The 20,090-nt window shown below is 56.6% G+C and overlaps 7 protein-coding genes and 1 pseudogene across 7 annotated transcripts in view; 3 read left to right on the forward strand and 5 right to left on the reverse strand.

Moving 5' to 3' along the window:
• The window catches only part of ACA1_092860 (WD domain, G-beta repeat-containing protein), a gene marked incomplete at both ends in the record, with an annotated part of 4,062 nt that extends 1,875 nt beyond the window's left edge, over positions 1–2,187 (reverse strand). Inside the window, 8 exons of the mRNA XM_004334717.1 lie at positions 25–140; positions 281–517; positions 624–1,008; positions 1,102–1,326; positions 1,412–1,465; positions 1,571–1,704; positions 1,806–1,881; positions 1,999–2,187. Coding sequence (XP_004334765.1) covers positions 25–140; positions 281–517; positions 624–1,008; positions 1,102–1,326; positions 1,412–1,465; positions 1,571–1,704; positions 1,806–1,881; positions 1,999–2,187 — 1,416 coding nt within the window. The remainder of the gene's footprint in view (positions 1–24; positions 141–280; positions 518–623; positions 1,009–1,101; positions 1,327–1,411; positions 1,466–1,570; positions 1,705–1,805; positions 1,882–1,998) is intronic.
• A 147-nt stretch (positions 2,188–2,334) lies between these two features.
• On the reverse strand, positions 2,335–3,669 carry ACA1_092870 (aromatic ringopening dioxygenase, catalytic subunit LigB superfamily protein; the record flags this gene model as incomplete). The annotated part of the gene is made up of 6 exons (XM_004334718.1): positions 2,335–2,461; positions 2,569–2,732; positions 2,805–2,913; positions 3,004–3,232; positions 3,321–3,373; positions 3,479–3,669. 6 exons carry the CDS (start codon positions 3,667–3,669, stop codon positions 2,335–2,337), a joined length of 873 nt encoding a protein of 290 aa, XP_004334766.1.
• Positions 3,670–4,211: 542 nt separating this feature from the next.
• On the forward strand, positions 4,212–6,379 carry ACA1_092880 (Ubox domain containing protein; the record flags this gene model as incomplete). Its single annotated transcript, XM_004334719.1, has 7 exons — positions 4,212–4,706; positions 4,956–5,312; positions 5,393–5,508; positions 5,595–5,719; positions 5,799–5,954; positions 6,048–6,180; positions 6,247–6,379. 7 exons carry the CDS (start codon positions 4,212–4,214, stop codon positions 6,377–6,379), a joined length of 1,515 nt encoding a protein of 504 aa, XP_004334767.1.
• Positions 6,380–6,644: 265 nt separating this feature from the next.
• On the forward strand, positions 6,645–8,885 carry ACA1_092890 (actinfragmin kinase; the record flags this gene model as incomplete). Its single annotated transcript, XM_004334720.1, has 8 exons — positions 6,645–6,669; positions 6,957–7,065; positions 7,215–7,315; positions 7,459–7,550; positions 7,695–7,854; positions 7,959–8,126; positions 8,243–8,418; positions 8,577–8,885. The coding sequence occupies 8 exons, from the start codon at positions 6,645–6,647 to the stop codon at positions 8,883–8,885; spliced, it is 1,140 nt and encodes a 379-aa protein (XP_004334768.1).
• Positions 8,886–9,038: 153 nt separating this feature from the next.
• On the reverse strand, positions 9,039–11,265 carry ACA1_092900 (sphingomyelin phosphodiesterase; the record flags this gene model as incomplete). The annotated part of the gene is made up of 9 exons (XM_004334721.1): positions 9,039–9,278; positions 9,384–9,537; positions 9,643–9,845; positions 9,943–10,044; positions 10,170–10,270; positions 10,352–10,486; positions 10,628–10,720; positions 10,986–11,104; positions 11,228–11,265. 9 exons carry the CDS (start codon positions 11,263–11,265, stop codon positions 9,039–9,041), a joined length of 1,185 nt encoding a protein of 394 aa, XP_004334769.1.
• A 97-nt stretch (positions 11,266–11,362) lies between these two features.
• Positions 11,363–12,223, reverse strand: ACA1_092910 (uncharacterized protein; the record flags this gene model as incomplete). Its single annotated transcript, XM_004334722.1, has 3 exons — positions 11,363–11,499; positions 11,591–11,685; positions 11,832–12,223. 3 exons carry the CDS (start codon positions 12,221–12,223, stop codon positions 11,363–11,365), a joined length of 624 nt encoding a protein of 207 aa, XP_004334770.1.
• Positions 12,224–15,070: 2,847 nt separating this feature from the next.
• On the forward strand, positions 15,071–16,753 carry ACA1_092920 (annotated as a pseudogene).
• Positions 16,754–17,064: 311 nt separating this feature from the next.
• Positions 17,065–19,863, reverse strand: ACA1_092930 (MYND finger domain containing protein; the record flags this gene model as incomplete). The annotated part of the gene is made up of 12 exons (XM_004334723.1): positions 17,065–17,218; positions 17,317–17,404; positions 17,491–17,563; positions 17,647–17,843; positions 17,948–18,047; positions 18,131–18,240; positions 18,365–18,452; positions 18,645–18,684; positions 18,794–18,931; positions 19,041–19,111; positions 19,179–19,418; positions 19,519–19,863. 12 exons carry the CDS (start codon positions 19,861–19,863, stop codon positions 17,065–17,067), a joined length of 1,644 nt encoding a protein of 547 aa, XP_004334771.1.
• Between the last annotated feature and the right edge of the window lie 227 nt (positions 19,864–20,090).

A 20,090-nucleotide genomic window follows, 5' to 3' on the forward strand; every position in this document is an offset into this window, starting at 1 on the left:
GCGGGTGGTCTGGTCCTTGCTCACGGAGACGACGTAGCGCTGCGAGGGATCCCACGACACGTCCTCCACCGAACCGAAGTGGCCCGACACCGTGACGCAGGGCTCCCACGCCTCGAGCTCCAGATCCTCCACTCCCTCACCTGCAACCCAATACCTCAGCACACACACACGACACACGACACACGACACACACACACACGACACACACGACACACAACGCACGCACGTGCACATGCACGACACACACACACACACACACACACACACACACACAACCTACCTTGCAATACTTTAGTGACCTGACGCTTCCAGAGGTGGAAGGCGCCGTTGTAGCCGTGCGCCAGGATGTAGAGGCCCTCGGGTCCGAACAGTCCGCCGAAGAATCCGAGCGCGTTGCCGCCCAGCTCGCCCACGCGCACGTCGTTGAGCCACACGCCGGTCTCCGGGTCGGGCCGCCAGATCGCCATCGAGCGGTCCATCGAGGCCGAGAGCAGCGCCATCGGCTGGTGCTCCACTCCTTCACCAGTTGGCGACATGTCAGCCAAAGCCACCGCACACGAACACGATCGCACACACGACACACGACACACACACGACACACACGACCACCGCACACGGTGTACCCTGTTTCTCGATTGTGGGGTGCCAGCGCACGGAATAGACCCAGTCGTCGTGTCCGTAGAGGATGGACTCGAGCACGGCGATGAACATGCCGTCGCTGCCCAGCTTGAACCGCTTGCCCCGGCGCTGCTCGATGTCCTCCCGGCTCAGCCCGGCGCCCTCGTCGTCGGCCTCCGCCTCGTCCGGCGCGTCGTCGCCGCCGGCGGCGGCGAGAAGCGGCGCGACGGCCACGCTCGACTCGCCGGCGTCGGAGCGCGCGATCTTCCACAGGCGGATGTAGTTGTCCTGCGCGGACGAGGCCAGGAACACGTCGCCGTTGTCCGCGCGCGTGAAGGCGAGCGACCGGATCCAGTCCTCGTGCCCGTGCAGCTCCAGCAGCCGATGAAACTGAAGCGACAACGTCGCGCGCAGTTGTCAGTACTGTGTGTCGTGTGCGTCGTGTACATTCTGTGCGTCGTGTGCGTCGTGTGCGGTGCTGACCTTTTGGCCGTCCAGCTTGCAGACGTAGAGGTGGATCATGAGATCGACGCCAGCGGCGGCCATCAAGACCACGTTCGTGCCGGGGATGTGAGTGAGCGCGACGCACTCCATCATCTTCGGCGCGTAGTCGAACGTCTGCAGGCACGTCCATTCGCCCGCCGTCGGGCCGGAATCCCGCCGCCAGATCTTCATCGTGCGGTCGGCCGACGTCGACGCAAGCCACACCTGCGCACACGACGCACATGTGGCATCGAGTGTGAGTCATCGTCACCTTGCGGTGCGTTCAGCTGCGGTTGTGGCTGTGGCTTACCTGGCCGTTGGGCGTGGTGAGTACAGCGACGTGGGTCACGGAATCGGCATGGCCCTGCAAGACTGCCGACGCTTCCCACTACTCGGTTGGTGTGTGCGGTGATCGAGCGCGAGCGCAGGAGGAGCTTGTGGTCAGCAAAACCAAAACGCGAAAGGCCACCAGCAACCACAAAGGAGAGGGGTGTGTCCATGCCTCGTCGCTGCTCTGGGACTTGCGCCAGACCATCACCGTCTTGTCCGACGAACCCGATACGAGTTCGGTCTCGGGCGACTTCCACCGCGCCTCGACGCTCTCTGCGATCGTGATGAGCACGCCGCGACGAGGTGTGAGATCAAACTTGCTGTGCTCTCGGCGGTGGTGGGCAAAAAAAGATGGTGGGCAGCTGCACACGAACCGGAGGTGTTGGGAATCCACGACACGCTGTTCACCCTGTCCGTGTGGCCACGCAAGACCTGCTTCACTCGATACTCCTGCATTTTGTAAAGATGAAAAAAAACGGAATTTAATAAAATATAATCAATCTAAATTGATCATTCGTAGCACGTCACGAGAGAAGGGTGCCGCAATGGGGGCAAGGTCGGACGTACATCAGGAGCGTAGAGGGCGATCATGTTGTGGGCTCCGTAGGCGAGCAGATTGTTACGGCCCCAAGTAGCAGCATTCACCAACCGGTTGCAACCGACACTAATGAAGCGCAAGAGAACCTTGGCATCAAGAGCCGAAGATGCCTCTCCCTCGGCCGCAAGGTTGCCCGAAGCAGCTGCCGCCCCCTCCATCTTGTTCTTTTCAACTCTCTTTCAGAGATGAAGAGAAAAGAAAATGGTGCGGAAAAACTGGCGGTTTGTGGTGTGTGCGGTGTGTTGACATCAGACCATGGCCACCTGAATGCTTGAAAAGGTGTGTGTCTTTATGATGGAGTATGATTACAGTTCGTCGGCCGGAGCAGAGGTGGTGGCGCTATCCTCCTCGGGTGTGACAAAGGGGAAGGCGTAGGCTGCCATGGAGAAGCTCCCATCCCAGTGCTCGTGCAACTTGATCGCCTTTCCAGTACTGCGTGCACACACGACCATGAAGGAAAGTAGCAGTTGTAAGCCAAGGAAGGAGTTGACAACAACATCCACTGGAGAGCGAGAGAACTGTGCGAGAGTGAGGTTTACCCAGATACGCCCACGAGGGGCAGTAGCGGAACAAAGTGTTCAACGCGAGGGTGGGCATCGTGAATGAGCGGGTGCTGCTTAAACGTGGCGAAGTGGTCCTCGCGCTCCTTGCCCGTCTTTGTCACCCCTTCCTCGACCCACTTGTCAAAGTCCACCGCCCATTGCTGCACGCGCGCGCTCGCGCAGGTGAGCACGGCAACGGGCTGGTGGCGACACTCGACAACATAAATCCGTACCTCTCTCTTCTTGAAGGCGCGCCAATCGCGCAGATTGTGTGTGATGAGACCACTCCCGATCACCAGCACGTCTTCCTCCTTGACCAGCGCCGTCAGCGCTTTGCCCATTCTGCATTGTCGTGTGCGGTGTGCGTGCGTGCGTGCGTGTTCGGTCAGCCACCACAACCGCCTCGAGATGTTGTGCGATTGAATGGTGTACCGAAAGTGGAGGCGAGGCTCGAAGGAGTCGATGAGGGAGAGCTGGAGAACGGGGATGTCGGCCTCGGGGTACATGAGGTGCAGCGGCACCCAGGTCCCATGGTCCAGACCGTGCTTGGGGTCCCCTCGGCACTCAATGCCCTCGGCCCGGAGGGCTTCCGCCACGCGCGCGGCGATGTCGGGTGACCCCGCAGGTGTCCACTTGATCTGGTACATCTCATCCGGAAAGCCTACGACAAGGAGAGGCCAAGGGAAGGGTGTGATCGGTCAGTACACAACGACACACGACACGCGACACACATGACACCTGGCACGCACCATAGAAATCGTAGATCTGGGGAGGCGCGAGCGCTGTGTTCACTGCAGCCTTCCTACCACCAATAAAAGAAATTATTAGTCATTAAATAATAAATAAATAAATGGATTAGTGACTAATAATAAAAAGTAAGATAAAAATATATACGAGGGGTGCGTACTGTTCCTCCCAATGCGCGGATATGCAGACAATGGCCTTAGGCCGGCCGAGCTGCTTGCCCAGCTGCTTGAAGAATTGGTGGGACGGGTGCTGCCGGTCGATAGCCAAGGTAGGCGCTCCGTGCGACACGAACACCACCCTCGTCTTGCTCAAATCCGTGGTTGATTTGATGGAGCTGCTGGCCTGCCTCATCGCGACGCTTAAGGTCAAGGTGAAAAAGTAGACGGCGAGAAGGAGATGGAGAGTAAATCTCTTTGGAGGATTAAAGGGAATGATGGTGGTGAAGGCAGGTAGGCCCAGAGTAGTGAGGAGGGTGGTGCAGACGCGGCGTGAAGTTGTGGTGTGTCCATGATGCGCAGCGACTTCATCTTTTTGTGGCTGTTGGCTCGCCGTTTGCGGGATACTGGAGAAGCTTCCGACCGCAGTAGATTGGCCAAAGCTCCAACCAACCGCAATTCAAACTTCAACGCTCCCATGACAGCACTCCCCTTTTCCGCCACTGGGGCCGTTTTTCTCTGGTGGCAGCTTGCTGGGTCTTCTTGGAGCTCAAGGAGATGAGCTGTTGGTGTTGATCCAACTGAGGTTTGGTTCGCTTCGGGTGTTGGGCTTTTTGGCGGGAAGGATCCTTATTGGTTGACTGCGGGGAAAGACCGCCAAAAAGATGCCGCGAAGACAGCAAAGTACACGCAGAGCTGGTTCAGGTCGGTTCCATTTGGCCTCAAAATCACGCGAAAATGTCGGATGACGAGGAATCGAACAGCTACACGAGGCCGGCGACGGCGTTCTTCGATGAGCCCATCACGGCGCATTACAGGCACTGGCTCCTACAGAGGAAAAATCGCGCTTCGGCGATGGCCATCGAGGAAGATGAGCGAGCGATCGCGGGTCACCACCTGAGAAATCTGTTGATCCAGCAATGGGAGGAAAGGCAAAAGAAGGAGCTGGAGGAGGACTACACCGAGCACGACGCCCAGGGTGCCAGCGACGCCAAGCAGCTGCTCAACCATCACAGCACGATCGCAACGGTGAGGAAGGACAATGTGTTCACGAGCGAATTGACGGAAGAGGAGCAGGAGATCGTGCGCCAACGCGTCGAACTCCAACGCAAGCAGTTCGAGCAGTTCATGAAGCGACAGAACGAGAAGCGAACGCGCAAGATCAGAAGCATTCATCCCTACATCACCGAACGCGAGGCCCTCCAAGCATTGAAAGAATGCAACGATGATGAGGTTCGTAATGCCCACTCACCCCCTTCTCACTATGGACGTTGTTTTTCGTTCGTTTTCGCTCTCGCGTTTGAGACATGTCTGATATTCAGATGAGGTCAATCTACCAACATTTGTTGAGTAGCGATCCCAATTGAGCCTTAAAGAAGGTGTAATTGCGGCTGTAGTGGCCATATCATCGCGAATTTTGAGCAGCCCTTCGATAAGTCTGTCAGTGCAACAGATCATTAACGTTTCCCGCCATTTATCCAGAATGAGGTTGTGGAGAAGCTCATGCAGGCGGGATTCTTCCACGAGGTGCGCAAGGCCATCGCCACCGAGGGGCGGACCGACGACAGCAGCGATGACGAGAAGGGGAACGATTCTGATAACAATGGCGACATTCCCGCCGATAAGCAATTCATCTCGAGGAAGCGCAAGAATGTGGACAAGAAGCGGCTCAAGCGCCTTCGCCTGGATGAGGCATTGAAGAACGTCGATGAGGGCAACTTCGAGGGCTGGTCGGAGGCTCGAATTCGGGCGTGGCAGCTCAAGGACAAGAATCCGAATGCGTACTACTACCGCTTCAACGATCCTGGCGTCGAGCAGAGAAACGGCACATGGAACAAGGTACCCACACCCTGCCCTCACCCTCACACCCTACAAGCAGCAGGGCGCTCACTCTGCCGCCTTGGCTCTTGCATGTTCAGGAGGAGAGGGCGCTGTTCTTCCAGCGAGTGGAGGAGATCGGCGTCAACGGCCAGTGGGGCATCTTCTCGATGGTCATTCCTGGGCGCGTTGGCTACCAGTGCAGCAACTTCTACAGGTACCATCAGAGTGCCATAGAGATAGATACCCACATGGGCATAGCGTAAACATGCTGAGCACTTCTCTTTCATGTCCGCGCTGCAGGCACCTCGTTGAAACAGGTCAGGTCGTGGACCCCAACTACGTGATCGACGAGAAAGGCAAGGCCCACTATCTGTTCAGCAAAGGCATTTGCAAACACACCAAGTCACATAAGAGAAAGGACCCTGGTACGTGGACCGCCTTGCGCATCGGCTCGTAGAGTGGTGGACTGACTTCAACTTTACCAACGGTCGCCGGCAATATCAGACGACGCGCCTCAGGTCAAGGTTAAGCAGCAAGGCAAGAAGAGAAAGGGAAGGACACAGAAGAAGAAGAAGGGAAAGGAAGAAGACGAAGATGCTCATGAGGAAGATGATGACGAATACGTGCCACCATCAAGCCTCAAGAAACAAAAGGGCGACGGTACTCGCACCCACCACATCGCCTTTGTTGGCGTGCCTGTGGTTCATTCAACGTTCGCTGATTTGTTCACTCTTTCTTTCGATGTTCGTTCAGACGAGGAGGACGAGGAGGCCAGGAAGAACGAGAACCCTCTGCCCGGGTTCCTCGATCCCATCACCTTGGAGGAGGTGGAACGGCCGGCCATTGCGCCTTCTGGTCACGTCATGGATTACAAGAGCTGGAGCAGGTACGCTGCGTTCGACCTTCTTCTTCTTCTTCGGCGGCTAACAACACGTGTGGTGGTCGTGTTCAGATGTCTTTCGTCCAATGGTGGCCTCTGCCCGTTGACGAAGCAGCCGCTCAAGAAGAGGGATCTGGTGATACTCACGTGGAAGAACATCCACGAGTACAACGACCGCATCGTCAACTGGCCCGACAAGAAGTAGTAGGCACCACCGCCAGCTTTCTCTTTCACCACCTTCTTCTCTTCGCCTTCGGCTTGTTGTCGCCCGACCGTCAGTTTTCGCTTTGCCTGTAACTTTCCATCGATAGTAGAACTTGTACCTATTTTCTCTCCAAATCCAGAGACATGTTATCTGATCTTGAAGCTAAGCAGATCGGCTGGTGAAGCTATGAGGCCTTCTTCTTCTCCAACATTGCAGACCTTCTTTCTCTGGTTTGGCTCTGTGTGTTGTGGCAGATGTTGAGCCAATGGCGAATCAAGTGCAGACTCAGGGTATTTCTCCCTGAATTTCTTTCCCCACTACCGCTTCTTCACACCTTCTTCTTGCTCGTTCCAACCCGTTGCTTTCTTTCTTCAACCAAGAAACCATCATCATCACCAACTCCTCCTTCTTCTCTATATTCGCCAATCACACAATATGTCTGCCATGCCGCCACCTCCACCTCCGCAGGTCTCTGGTACGCGCACCCCTTCATTTATTTTGTTATTTTAAAAATTGTGATAAATCAAATCTTATTATTGCTATTATTTGAGGCGTAACGTTTCTTCGACACGGACAGTCGAGGCCGGCGTCGTCAAGTTCGTGGCCGAAGGAGAAGACGAGAAAAAGAAGAACTGGCTCCCCACCTCGCTGGACATCCTCGACAACAAGGCCCCATCTCCACACGAGTACGTCGTCTCTCTTTCAAACATTACAACGTTCATCGTCTCCCGTCGACGTTGTTGCATTGCGTCACCACGAGATCATGGTCTCGTGTGAAGATGCGTGTGTTGTGCTGACAAGCGAAAGCTTCCTTTTTTTCTCCCCACCTTCAAAGGCTCACCTCGGCGCAGCTGGCGCAGGCCAAAGCGGCGGACATCGACCACATCCAATGGACTAAAGTCTCTGCCTTCTGCCGCTCCGGCGTTGGCTCTGCCGGTAACGATTACCCCACTACACGCCACACACGCCACACACGCCACACACGCCACACACGCCACACACGCCACACACGCCACACACGCCACACACGCCACACACGCCACACGACGAACTAATGCATGGCCGGCTCCGATGCGCAGGCGTGTTCTTCGTCAAGGTCCCGGAGGGCGTGGCGGTGGTCAAGGGCTGCGACTCCGTCGTAGAGGAGGTCTTTGCGGCGCTCCTCGCCGAGGTACGTCATCACCGACCAACAACCTGACACGACACGACCAACGACACACGCGCACCGCACGCACCGCACGCATGGCACACGCACAACGCACAACGCACACGACACGTGCGGTTCTGAAAGGGATGTGTCTGGGTGGGTGTGCAGCGGGTGGGCATCCGCGTGCCGCGCGTGCGGGTGTTGGAGTACACGAGCCGGGAGTGGCGCCAGGCCAAGTGGGCCATCCGCTCCAAGGCCGAGGCTGCCGACCCCACCGGCGTCGACGCCCTCAAGGTCGAGAAGGAGCTCGACCGCCCCTTCATCATGGGTACTCTCCTCTACATCGTGCCGCGGTGTGTGCCGCGTGTCGTGCGTGTCGTGCCGTGAGCGGGGTGGCGCGTGTGCGATGACTGATGGAGAAGTGGGCACCAGTGATGGAGTTTGTGAAGGGGAAGGACCTGGAGCAGTTGGGTCCGCAGGCCAAGTCGCTGTTCGAGAGCCCCGACGGCCCGCGGCTCTTCCGCGAGATGGGCCGCCTCGTGTGCCTCGACATCGTCACCAACAACTGGGACCGACTTCCCATCATCTGGGACAACGACGGTACCACCCGCCTCACGCAACACGACACACACGGCACACAAGACACTCACGGCACTCACGGCACTCACGGCACTCACGGGCTTGTGTGTGTTTGTGTGGTGTGTGTGTGTGGCCAGGGAATTTCCGCAACCTGTACCTGGAGCAGCGGGAGGGCAAGGACCACCACCGGACCAAGTGGAGCGTGGTGGGCATCGACCAGGGCATCACCGCGGTCAAGCGCGAGGTGCACCCGGAGGGCCACGACAAGTACATGAGCCGCGTCGAGTCGCTCGTCGTGCACATCGCCACCAGGGTACCTCCTCGTCGTGTGTCGTGAGTGCGTCCGTGTGTCGTGTGTCATGTGTGCGTGTGTCGTGTGTCGTGTGTCGTGTGCCGTGTGCCGTGTGTGCCGTGTGTGCCGTGTGGTGTTTGCGATGACTCAAACGTTGGCGTTGCATTGCTTGGGCGCAGCCGGGTGAGGAGGCGGAGGAGCTGCAGCGATTCAGGGACTGCATTCGCACCGAGCTGGCGATCGATCTGCGCCCCTCCGATTCGCTTGAGATTCAAGCCGGCATTCTGGAGACGGTGAAGGAGTTCGCCAAGCTCGAGGAGAAGGACCTCGTGGAGATGAAGCACAAGGTGGAGCACATGATCCGCACCGACTGGGCCGACGTGTGGGCCAAGGGCCTCGAGAGCATCCACATCCCCATGCTCATGGACGTCATCGACATCTACAAGCGCGCCCTCTCCCTCCCGCCCCAACCCGCCGCCACCAAATAATTATAATCACCGCACACACGCACACGCACACGCACCAACGCAACGCAACACACGTGATATTACTTTTTGATGTATACAATTCTACATTTTCGCACACACCGCGTGTCGTGTCGTGTCGTGTCGTTGTGTCGTGTGCGGCGACTGATTTTATTGTTAGAGCTCGCGACGTTGGGTGGTGGGGTCCGGGGAGGACTGCGCGGCGTCGACGTGGTAGCGGAGGAGGCAGCGCTGGTAGTCGGCGCTCCCCGTGCTGGTGATGGCGCACATGTTGGGCAGCGCGTTGGCGATGTAGAGCGCCGTCTTGTAGCTCAGGTAGCGCGCAAAGTGGGACGAGAAGCCGCTCGTGATCGTCTCCCACACCCACGCGAACGAGGCCGTGTCCACCCCGCTCACCTGTTGTGCCACACCGCCGCCGCCGCCGCCACGTCAGCACGACACGCACCACACCACACGTGTGCGCACGACACAGCACGCGCGCGCGGGCGGGAGGGAACGTACGGCGTAGGCGCCGCGGAAGGTGTATTCGAGGACCCAGCGAGGGGCGGGGAGGAGGTTGACGAGGGCCAGGTCCAGGTAGAAGTGGGCGTAGTCCGCGATCGCCCCCGTCTCGCGGTAGTAGTGGTAGTACCTGAAACTCGGATTGTTTTCGTGCCTGTGCGCGTGCGTGTGCGGTGTGTGCGGTGCGCGTGTGCGGTTGGTGGTGAGGTGTGTGCGCACATATGACATGATGAGGTTTGCGGAGACGGGTGTGGCGTACAGCGGGGAGATGGAGGGGTGGATCATGATGCTGGACACGACGACCGGGTCGGCCGAAGTGGTCTGCTGCGCGCCGGCGACGTCGTCGTCGGTCGGCGGCGGCGGCGTCGCACTGGCCTCGGCGCCGCGCGGGGACAGCAAAATGCGGAACTCGTCCAAGTGGTAGTGCGCAAAGATCTGGTTGATGATCACATCCTCGGCAAACTGTCGAACACAGCACGTTGTATGAGCATTCCGCACTCGCACGCGCGCGCGCGACCGCACACGCACACGCACGAGTTGGGGGGGGGTTGAGGCGTACGGGGTAGATGATGTCCAAATACGAGTCGACGTATTTGGCGCACCAGTTGATGGATCCGTCGTATTCGTTGACACCGTAGGGAATGTGGCCGGCGATGATGACCTACGGCCCCAGCGTTCATGAGAATGACACACGACACGCACGGCACGCACGACACGACACGACACGACACGACACGACACGACACGACACGACACGACACGACACGACACGACACGACACGACACCTTTTCGTTGTTGAGCTTGGCTTGGGCGAGTTGGTTCTTGAGCCACACGAATTGGCCGTTGGGGTCTGCCGGCGGGTTGGTCGTGCACGAATCGTACGGGTCTGCGGCCAGATTAATCTGGCTTCGTCAGCCAAAAGGAATGAAAAGAAAAGAAAAAGAAAAAGGCATTTGGGGCGGCGAACCGAGGGCGGTGCTGTTGCTGGGCACAAAGTTGATGGAGTAGAGCACCGTGTTGAGGGCGATGATGCGCAGGCCGGTCGCCGCCGGGACCTTCATGCTATAGTAGCCCCCCGTGACGAACGTGGCTCGCTGCTCCTCTACACACACGACACGCACAACGACACGACACACACAACGACACGCACGACACACGACATGTCGACCCGCGTGGTGTGGGGTTGAGCGATGGGTCGAGGAGCGAGCCGAGGCCTGCTGCAAGCGCGGTAAGGGCGTCTTACCGCCGAGCCAGGGAGACCACAGATTGGCGAGGTGGTCGAGCCACGCGCTGGGTCCGTAGGGCTGGTGGTAGTCCGGGTACACGTCGTTGTTACCTGCTGCCGAGTCAGCCTTCACGTTGCGTGCCATGCCGTGTGTCGTAGCGTGTGCCGTGTGTGCCGTGTCGCGTGTCGTGCCGTGTGTGTCGCGTGTGTCGCGTGTGTCGCGTGTGTCGCGTGTGTCGCGTGTGTCGCGTGTGTCGCGTGTGTCGCGTGTGTCGCGTGTGTCGCGTGTGTCGCGTGTGTCGCGTGTGTCGCGTGTGTCGCGTGGGTCGCGTGTGTCGCGTGGGCTGCGGAAGTGTGGAAGTTGGAGGCCAGGTACCGAGGAGAGGGAGGACGAGGGTGGTGGGGAAGACCTGGCGGATCATCGAAGTGAATTGGGTGATGGTCTGGTTTTGCAATGCCCACGTCGGCATGGCATGCGCCGGTATGTCGCCCGTTCTACACGCATCATACACCGCATTCCTCACATTAGCACACGCACTCACCGCACAACCGCACACGCACACACGCACACGCACACACTCGCACAACCGCACAACCGCACAACCGCACACGGCGTACATCAAGATAAAGTCTGGCTTGCTGTCGACCGCGTACATGGCGCCCAACCTGTTCACATGTGAAGGCAGATTCAAGTTGAGTCGCTCAGCATTGAGGGCGATGGCGATGGCGATGAGGTCCAGTAGTGGTTTGGTTTTAAAGGTGGCAGTCGAGGTGGCTGTACGCGCTCTTGACCAGCTCGACGGGGGCGTCGCAGCCGTACTGGCCGTAGGGGAAGTTGCCGCCCGAGGGATCCGATGCCCGGACCGGCGAGGCAAAGTAGGATTCCTCTTCTGCGTGCGGTGCGTGAGTACGGTGTGTGCGGTGGTGCGTGTGCGTGTGCGACGGCGAGTGTGTGCGGTGTGTCGTGTGCTGTGCACGTACGGGTGAGGTTGGAAACGCGGCAGAAGGTGCTCCGATTCCTCGAAGCGTCGTAGAGCACGTCCATGTGCACGTCCGACAGCTGGAAGAACCTTCCTCTGCATTTTATTGTCAGTAATTAATTTTATTAATTTTTCTATAATCAATATCAATAATTATTATCCATAATAAATCGTAATAATAAGACTCTAGCAATAATTCTATTTTTTTAATTGATTATTACTCTTGTGGGGGGGGGTAATACCGAGGGGAGATGGGGCCAGAGGGGTGGAGATCGTCGTTGGCGACGTGGATGACGTCGAAGAAGAGGAGCAGGAGGAGGCTAAAGAAGGCCACGAAGAAGATGAAGCCCGCAAGGAAGAACGCCCAGCGCTGCAATCGCTTTCGCCTCACCGTTTCGCCATTGGGGCAGCAGAGGAATGGGAATGCCGAAGCGAGCGCTGATCGCTTGGCAGAGTAGGGCGAGTTGAGAGATGAAGAGGAAGAGGAAGAAGATGACGACGGGAGCACGGTGGAAAGAAGGCTCTCTTCGTCATCTCCGCCACTATCATTCACCAGCAGGTTTTGGCGTGCCTGGTGATCGCTGTGGCTAGATCGCGCGAAGGGGTGGTAAAAGCGTCGCTCCTGCTCCTCCATCACCACCTCCACTTCCACTTCCAGTGCAGTTACGAATAAATATAAATAAAAAGATTTATTCTTTTGTAATTCATAAATCAGTTTTATTATCGGACCGTTCTCGTCGACTTACGTGTTCCGTTTATTTTCTTTGTGGGCTGCGCATTTTCTTTTTCCGTTTTGCGTTCGGGGCCGACACATCTCAAGGAGATCGTCATCTTCTAGGACACAAGATGATTTACATTTGCGGAGGTACGTAAGATAGTCGCTTTATGTGCACCGCGGCGCATGCTTCTTGTGTGCGATAATTCAGCATTGTGCCCCCCCCCCAACTTGAATTAAATCAATGGATGCTCAATCTGCAGCGTGCGCTGCTGAGAATGACATCAAGCCCAAGGAGCCCATCCGATGCCGAGAGTGCGGGTACAGAATCGTGTACAAGAAGCGAACCAAGAGGAGTACGTGCCCTCCCAAAATTCAATGTCATCCTCACCTCGCTCCATCCTTCGCATTCTTACCACTTCTCCACTTCCGCACTCTGCAGTCATCCAGTTCGAGGCTCGCCGAAAGTAAATGATGCTCGACTTAAACAAGGGCGGAGAAAGGATAGATGGAGACTGTAAGAGGGGTTGCAGAGCGCTGCCGTAGTAAAGTTTAGCCTTTCTCTCTGGCCCGCTCTTGTGTGCGTTGTTTTTTCTACAACACACAGCACCACTGGCTGGCGAAGGGGTTGTGTTGTGAGGCGAAGCCACAAGTTGAGCAAGAGACAACTTGGCCGAGTGGTTAAGGCGGTAGACTTGAAATCTACTGGGATCTTCCCGCGCAGGTTCAAACCCTGCAGTTGTCGATTCAATTTTTTACTTTTCAACCATGGTTTTGGATATGTCCACCCATGAGAAAGGCTGGGTTGAGCTCTCCCAACACCTATCCTGTGCACACAGTCATCCAGTCATGGGGAGAGCAGCCAAAAAGGTATCAGTGTTGCCACTGACCCTTTTTGAATTATGGCTGTATGGCTGGCAGCCACCAGCTGCCATCCAAATGCAGCACTCAGCCCTGCTTGTCCTGTTGAATATTTCACTGGCTGGTGGTGACTTTATATTTGTGTCAGCCAATGCTTGGCTGTGCAAACTGGTCCTGAGTGGAGCTCTACCACCAATGCCAGGAGAGGTGTGAACTTGTGGTCATTTGAAATGAGAGGTCCAGTCTGTGATAGAATGTCCTGCAGGTACACAGTGACTACATGTTAGACCTACCAATACTTAGTTTATCATGTACACATACATGATCTGGAAAATCAGAACTTTGCTTGTTTTGTGTAAGTGCTCCTCTGAACAACCTCAAACTGCACCTTGCTTTTGCTTTCATACCCTCCATCAATTCTGTAATCAGTGGCCAACATGCTGCCCTGACATCCAGTTCATGTTCAACCTCACACCATATTCAGTCAGTTGCACACATGCACTGAACTTCATTCTTCACATTTGTGCTGAATTGGAGCACTATTCCTAAAGTTAAAATTCCACTCCATTCCACACTGATAAAATCACTTTTAACTCCACAAATTCCAAGTTTTTATGAATCATTTTCATCTCAAGTCCCTCAATATCACTTATAAGCAGCGGTCTAGCATGTCAAAATCACACATGCAGATCAAAATCTTCAAAACTGACCTGTAAATCAAAAATGTCAAATCTCACATGATTTTAGCACAACAAAAATTCCACTGTCCTTTGTGACCTCTCATTTCAAATGACCACAAGTTTGTGGTGGAGCTTGCTTCAGGCCATGGAGCTTGGGGAAGTGGCAAGAGGCCTTCAACTCAGGCCAATTTAGGTGGGTGGGAAGATGAAGAGGGGCTTGTAGGAGGTGAGGATGTGGTTGCTCATGTTGAGGAGATGGCTAGGTCTGGAAGAGGGAGGAGCTGGCAAATAGATATGCAGTCACACAGGAATTGAACCTGGGCAAAAAAGATATGCATCCGCCGGGAATTGAACCCGGGTCTCCCGCGTGGCAGGCGGAAATCTTGCCACTGGACCACGGATGCCTTGCTTGCCTGCACCACGGATGCTTGTTGGGCTCTGCCGGCTGCCATTGTAGTCAGCTAAGAAGCTCTTGTTTCTGGTGGCCTGTGCATTTCATCACTTGCTGTTTAGTCTTTCTACAAAAGGTAACTCACTGGAACCTCCAAACAGCTTTGGTGGGCTATGAGTGTAGGTAAAAATTCATAAGAAGCAAACAAGCAGGTCTATAGTGACAATCCAATCACATCCCTCTAAAGTCATCCCTCCATTGTTTACTACATTTTTTGTGCTGATTGTTGAGGCTTGATGCCTCATGGCAAAGATGGGTTGGCTCAGAGTAGAGACCAGCAGTGGGAGGAGGGGGAGCAGTGGGAGGTAGATGTTGTGGTGTGTTGTTGTACCTGGCTGGCAGGTGGCAAGGACAGCCAGTTGATGCTCCCAGGTGTGATTGTCTGCATTGTACTGCAGTACATTCTATTTGTTGTATCTAGATGTTGGCCCAGGTTTTTATTGGTATAGTTGTGATTGGTGTGTTGTAAGGTGTGTTTCAGAAAACAGGGTGCTCACATTATGAACAGATTATGCGTAGAATGGGGAGGATGTGGGAGTACTGCAGATATTTTTACATTGTATCCCTGGTGGGCAGAGCCAAGCCATCAGGATCTTTGTTTATTATACGTAGTTTTTAACTAAAAAGATGTGGTTGTAGTAAGATTCCGTGGTGCAACGGTAGCACGCAAGCCTAACACGCTTGAGGTCGCGAGATCAACACTCGCCGGAATCATTTTTAATGTTTATTGTGTGTTGTTGTCCGCACACTTTCTTTTGTTGCGTCTCATTCGTAATGGATTCGCCCAGCTCGGAGGACATCGCTCGCCTTGCGGCCGACTTATCGAGCGTGCAAGAGCTGGTGCAGATCTCCTTCTCCCTATTGATGCAAGCCAATAATCTCTAATTTATTATTCTCCATTCAACAGGAACTCTCTACGCCCCGCTACACCCCCACCCTCCCCTCCCAACGCGAGGTACTCCACCCTTTCTTTTATTATTATTCTTCTGAATCCTATAATAATTGAAATTATAATCGATTAAATGGAAAAACAAAAATATCTGCAGCAATGGGAGAGGGAACAGATGCTGCAGGAGATCCGGGCGCGCGAGCGGGACATGGAGCGCATCCAGGCCGAGCTCGACGCGCTGCGCAGCGGCGCAGCAGCCCGTAGAGGCGTCAAGCGCCACCTTCCGCCACCAGTCGTCGAAGAAGCCAAGCGCGGCCAGCCGACCACCACCGCCAGCGCCCGGGAGGCCGAAGACCTGCTCGAGGCCTGTCTGGGCCTCAGCGAGGCCGTGCTCGGCGTCTCCTTCTCACACGTCTCCTCGACGCTGGTGCCCAGCCGAGACGGCCGTACGCGCTCGGCTTCACTCCAACGCTGCCGCCGCCGCCGCACTTGCACTGCGCTGATGGCGGCCTCGAATGGGTGAGCCGGACTAACCACGATTGTCGCGTCGGCAGTGATCATCAAGCGGTACGATGTACGCGGAAGAGCTGCCGCGTCGATGTCGTTCATGCTGTTGCTTCAAGTCCAGGTAGGCAGCTACAGTGGTTGTCGTGTCGTGTCGTGTCGTGTCGTGTCGTGTCGTGTCGTGTCGTGTCGTGTGCTGGTTGAGATTGTGCGGATGACACTTTGTGACGGCCGGGCAGGAGGAGGCCCAGGGCGAGGGCGAGCTTGCCGCACACGAGACCGTCGTCCGATCCCAGGTCAGGGTTCCGGCCGCTTACAGCGACCAGCTGCGACCACTCACTCGGATGTGCGTCTCCTTCCACTGCGTATCGTGTTGTGTCGTGCGAGTCGTGCGTGTCGTGGGGTCGATAGACATCGGAATTGACTCGCAAGCCACTGGCACAGGCTCGAGGAAACGAAGGGCGTGCAGCTGTTTTTGTCGCGTCTGGCCGAGTTCGCCGAACTCGCCGAGGCGCGGGAAGCGCTGTGGCGACACATGAAGCACAAGTATGCGGCCCGCGTGACACTCCCCCACGGGCTCTCATCGACACACCTGTGGTTCACCCCGATCAGGTTGCACCCCCGTCCCTCGCTTGATGATCGTCAGCGCTGCCGTGACCACTCATCCGCACACACATGCAACAACACAGGGACACGCCTGACCTCCAATTCGCCTTCATATGGGAGATCAACTTTACTGGTACCATGTTGTGTGCGGTGGTGCGTGCGCGTGTGTGCGCATGTACCAACCAACGATCGTTGCATGTGCGTGTGTACATATGCCACAGACGAGCTGGACATCAAGACTGTGGTGGATCTGGTGCCCAGAGTTTCTTTCACCGGTACGCCTCTCCCACAGCTCATCCACCTGGTGGAGCAGGTGGTACTCACACGCGCCCGTGGCCGCTCTAGTGCCGGACGAGCTGGCGTGGCTAAAGGACACCTCCCAGCACTTCAAAACGCTCACATCGCGGAAAGGCGTGCAAGATGCCCTGGAAACCTTCTTTGAATTTGCCTCCAGCTGAGGAAAATGCACACCTTCACGAATCCAGCGTAGTCACAGTCCAAAAGCCAAGCTTGCTTCTATTTTGTTCAACAATACGCAAGGACAAAAAGTCTTGGTCGACAACGGCAGGATTTGAACCTGCGCGGGGAGACCCCAGTAGATTTCGAGTCTACCGCCTTAACCACTCGGCCACGTTGTCTTGCCTAAAAAAATGTGGTACGGAAAGAAAATTTGTACCACTAATATTGAACTCAAATCCAACCAAGTGGGCGGAGGGAACTCAGTGGTCCTTGTGGCTTGAGCGGAGGATGAGCTTGCATTGGATCGAGTCTAGTGGTAAAGGAAGGAAAGGGGCATGCCGCCAAAGTGTGCGAGGGAGGGCGGCAGACACGTTCGGTTCCTCTCCTGAAGAATGCGTAGCAGCTCCTCGCACTCGGCTTGCCACAGCACCACCTCCTCCGCCCGCACTTCCGACGATCCGCCGCTGTGCATGTCACGCGTGACCACCATTTGATGAACATAAGAAATAAGAAAATTGCCCCACACCTGCGCCACACGCGCGAGCCGAAGGAGCAAACGTACGTCAGCCCCAAGGTGTCCTCCTCCGCTCCTGCGGCCGTGCAGTCCACGTAGCGGAGCTTGGCAATGGGCGCAAGACCTCTCCCCACGTCTGCATTGTTTAAGACCAGGTGAGTATGCGACACACGATGACACGTGTGCGTGTGCGGTGGTGCGTGTGCGTGTGCGTCGTGTGACCTTGGAGCAGAGGCAGGTTGCTGGCCAGGGACGATCGCCAGTTCATCAGGATGATGAAGATCACCGGCTTATCCTGCGCGCACGTGATTGGTGGTTAGTCAGGGCCTACACGAGTGCCTGTGCGTGCGTGCGACCGACGTCGGCAGTGGCGCGCACCGACTCGAAGGCCTTGATCGAAAATCGGTACACGGCGTGAATGGAGGAGCTGGCCAGCAGGTGCTTGGCCACGAATCGCTCCAGCGTGTCCGCCCGGAAGTAGTTCTCTTCCGACGAAGGCGAGCCAGTACGAGTACGAGCCGGCGAGAACGGTCGATTCGCGATGCGATACGTGAACAGCCGCAGGCTCACGTGCTCTGCGAAACCAACCAACAAAACGAAACGAAACGAAACACGAAACGAAACGAAACCTGGTCAGCACATGTCGTGTAGTTGAAGGGAGGCCACGGTAGAGCGGCACCTTGTACGATGGGGGGGATTTCCTTGACCCCGAAAGGCGTGTGGCAGGCCCGGCAGGCGATGGGCGACCACCCGACCTCGCTTCCCGCCGACACCAGGCCCTGACGTCACCCACAAGGGGAGGCGGGTCAGTCTAGAGATCGGTCGGTCGGTCGAGGGTGGGCACCTGATCGGGGGGTCATACCTCGAGTTGCTTGTCGCCTTGCGGCGGCACGGCGTAGTCGACTTGGGACGAATGGAGCATCAGGAAGGTGTCCGACACGAAGCACACGGACGGTGCCGCCTTGATCTCATCTGCGCGGCGCCAGCTCTTGAGCACCGAGCACGCACGACACACACGACACAACCAAACACGACACGCACGACACAAAGGCACGACACACACGGCACAAGGGCAAGAATGGAAAAGTGTGCGTACCGGTGGGAAACTGGCGAAACGCACAGCAGTTGCCACAGGTCCAGAAGTCGGCCAACTCCAGCCAGTACGTGGACGGCAGCGAGAACACCTTGAGTAAATAGAGTAAATAAACAAATAAACAAAACACTCACTTTAGCCGTGTGTGCCGTGTGTGCGGGATTGGTGCCTTTTTGATGAGAGCATGTTCGTGGCCGGAGGACGGCTGGAGTTCAGCGTTGTGTCCCTCGGTGGAGGGGTGCAAGAGGGACTCGCCGCACGCCCGGCAATACAGCTGGGCGACTTCAGCGAGCGACGGCAGCTTCTGCGCCTCCAGCAGATGACTGCAAGACGGACAATTTACGTGCGCGAATGAGCACGACAACACACACGACACACGACACACGACACACGACACACACAACACGCACACGGCACACGGCACGGACGCACCTGTCGTTGTGAATGGACGCATTGGAGGCGGATTGGAGGGGTATCTTGATGAGCACGTGATCGGGCAGGAGCTGCATGGTGGCCTTCGACGCATCCACCTTCGCCCCGTACAACGGAATCTTGTAATTCCTCGATGCACTGCAGCCCAGGCCCGTCAGAGCCGTTACACACATCAACACACCGCACACGCACACGAACACACCGCACACACAGCACGCACACGACCGCAGATATTTTTGGCGCGTACCTGGGGCAGTACCACAGATGCGTGTCGGATAGGGTCACCCGCACGTCCTCGGGCGCCGCTGCCGACTCTCCCTGGGAGGAACCATAAAAGTTAAAATTCCAGTCCTCGCGCAGTTGGGCGACTTGACTTGACGGGTACCCGTTGATGGAGGATGGTGACGGACACGCTCTGCAGGTTCTGCAACACCTCCACCAGGTGCGGCGGCGAATCGCTCCCTCCTTCCGCGTTGTCGTCTTCCACTTCTTCGTCTTCGTCTTCCACTTTCGCTTCCTCTTCCGCGTGCTTTCCGTTCGTTTGCACCACCGCGCTGCACTCGTCCCTGCTTTCGACTCTCTCTACGGATCGGCCAGCGCCCGGTCGTTCGTCGGCCGCCTTCGCCTGCTGCCCGCACAGCTCAGCGTGAGCACGCAGCCAGCATTGGCTTGCACATCGCACGACACGACACGACACGACACGACACGAAGAACACAGGCGGCACCTTCAGTGAAGTGCAGAGCGCGCGGTGGCCCGCCTTCCAGTCTGCAGCTTGGCAGTCCCGAGAGCAGTACCGCACGGCCCGGCAGCTGCCGCACACCATCAACTTCTTCTTTCTGTCGTCGGTCGGCGCGCTGCCTCCCGTCGCCTCCCCGTCGCTCGTGTGCTTGCAACCGCCGTAGCTGCACTGTAGTCGCTCATCCCGAGATTGAACGTGCGATGAAGGGATGCGGTAGGTCAGCCTCTGGCCAAAGTTGGCCTCTGCCGCCAGCCGGTATCCGGCCAGGAGGGTCGGTGGCGTCGCCACATGCGAGTGCGAATGCGGATGTGCGCCATGGTTGTGTTCCATCTCTGGTGCGCGCCAAAAAGGAACGAGAAATAGGCGAGAAAGAAAAAGACAAAAAGAACGGCAGCAGGACCGGCATTCCATTCTGCTGTTGACATCTGGAGCCGGAGGCATCAAGAGCGAGATTCGAAGAGACACACCAGCGAAATGATCATCCCCATTCGTTGCTTCACGTGCGGCAAGGTTCGCACTTGCTCGCAAGCTGCCCATCCCGCCCGATGATTAATCAG

This window comes from Acanthamoeba castellanii (genome assembly GCF_000313135.1).
Source record: "Acanthamoeba castellanii str. Neff unplaced genomic scaffold scf7180000084645, whole genome shotgun sequence".
Classification (NCBI taxonomy): domain Eukaryota; phylum Discosea; order Longamoebia; family Acanthamoebidae; genus Acanthamoeba; species Acanthamoeba castellanii.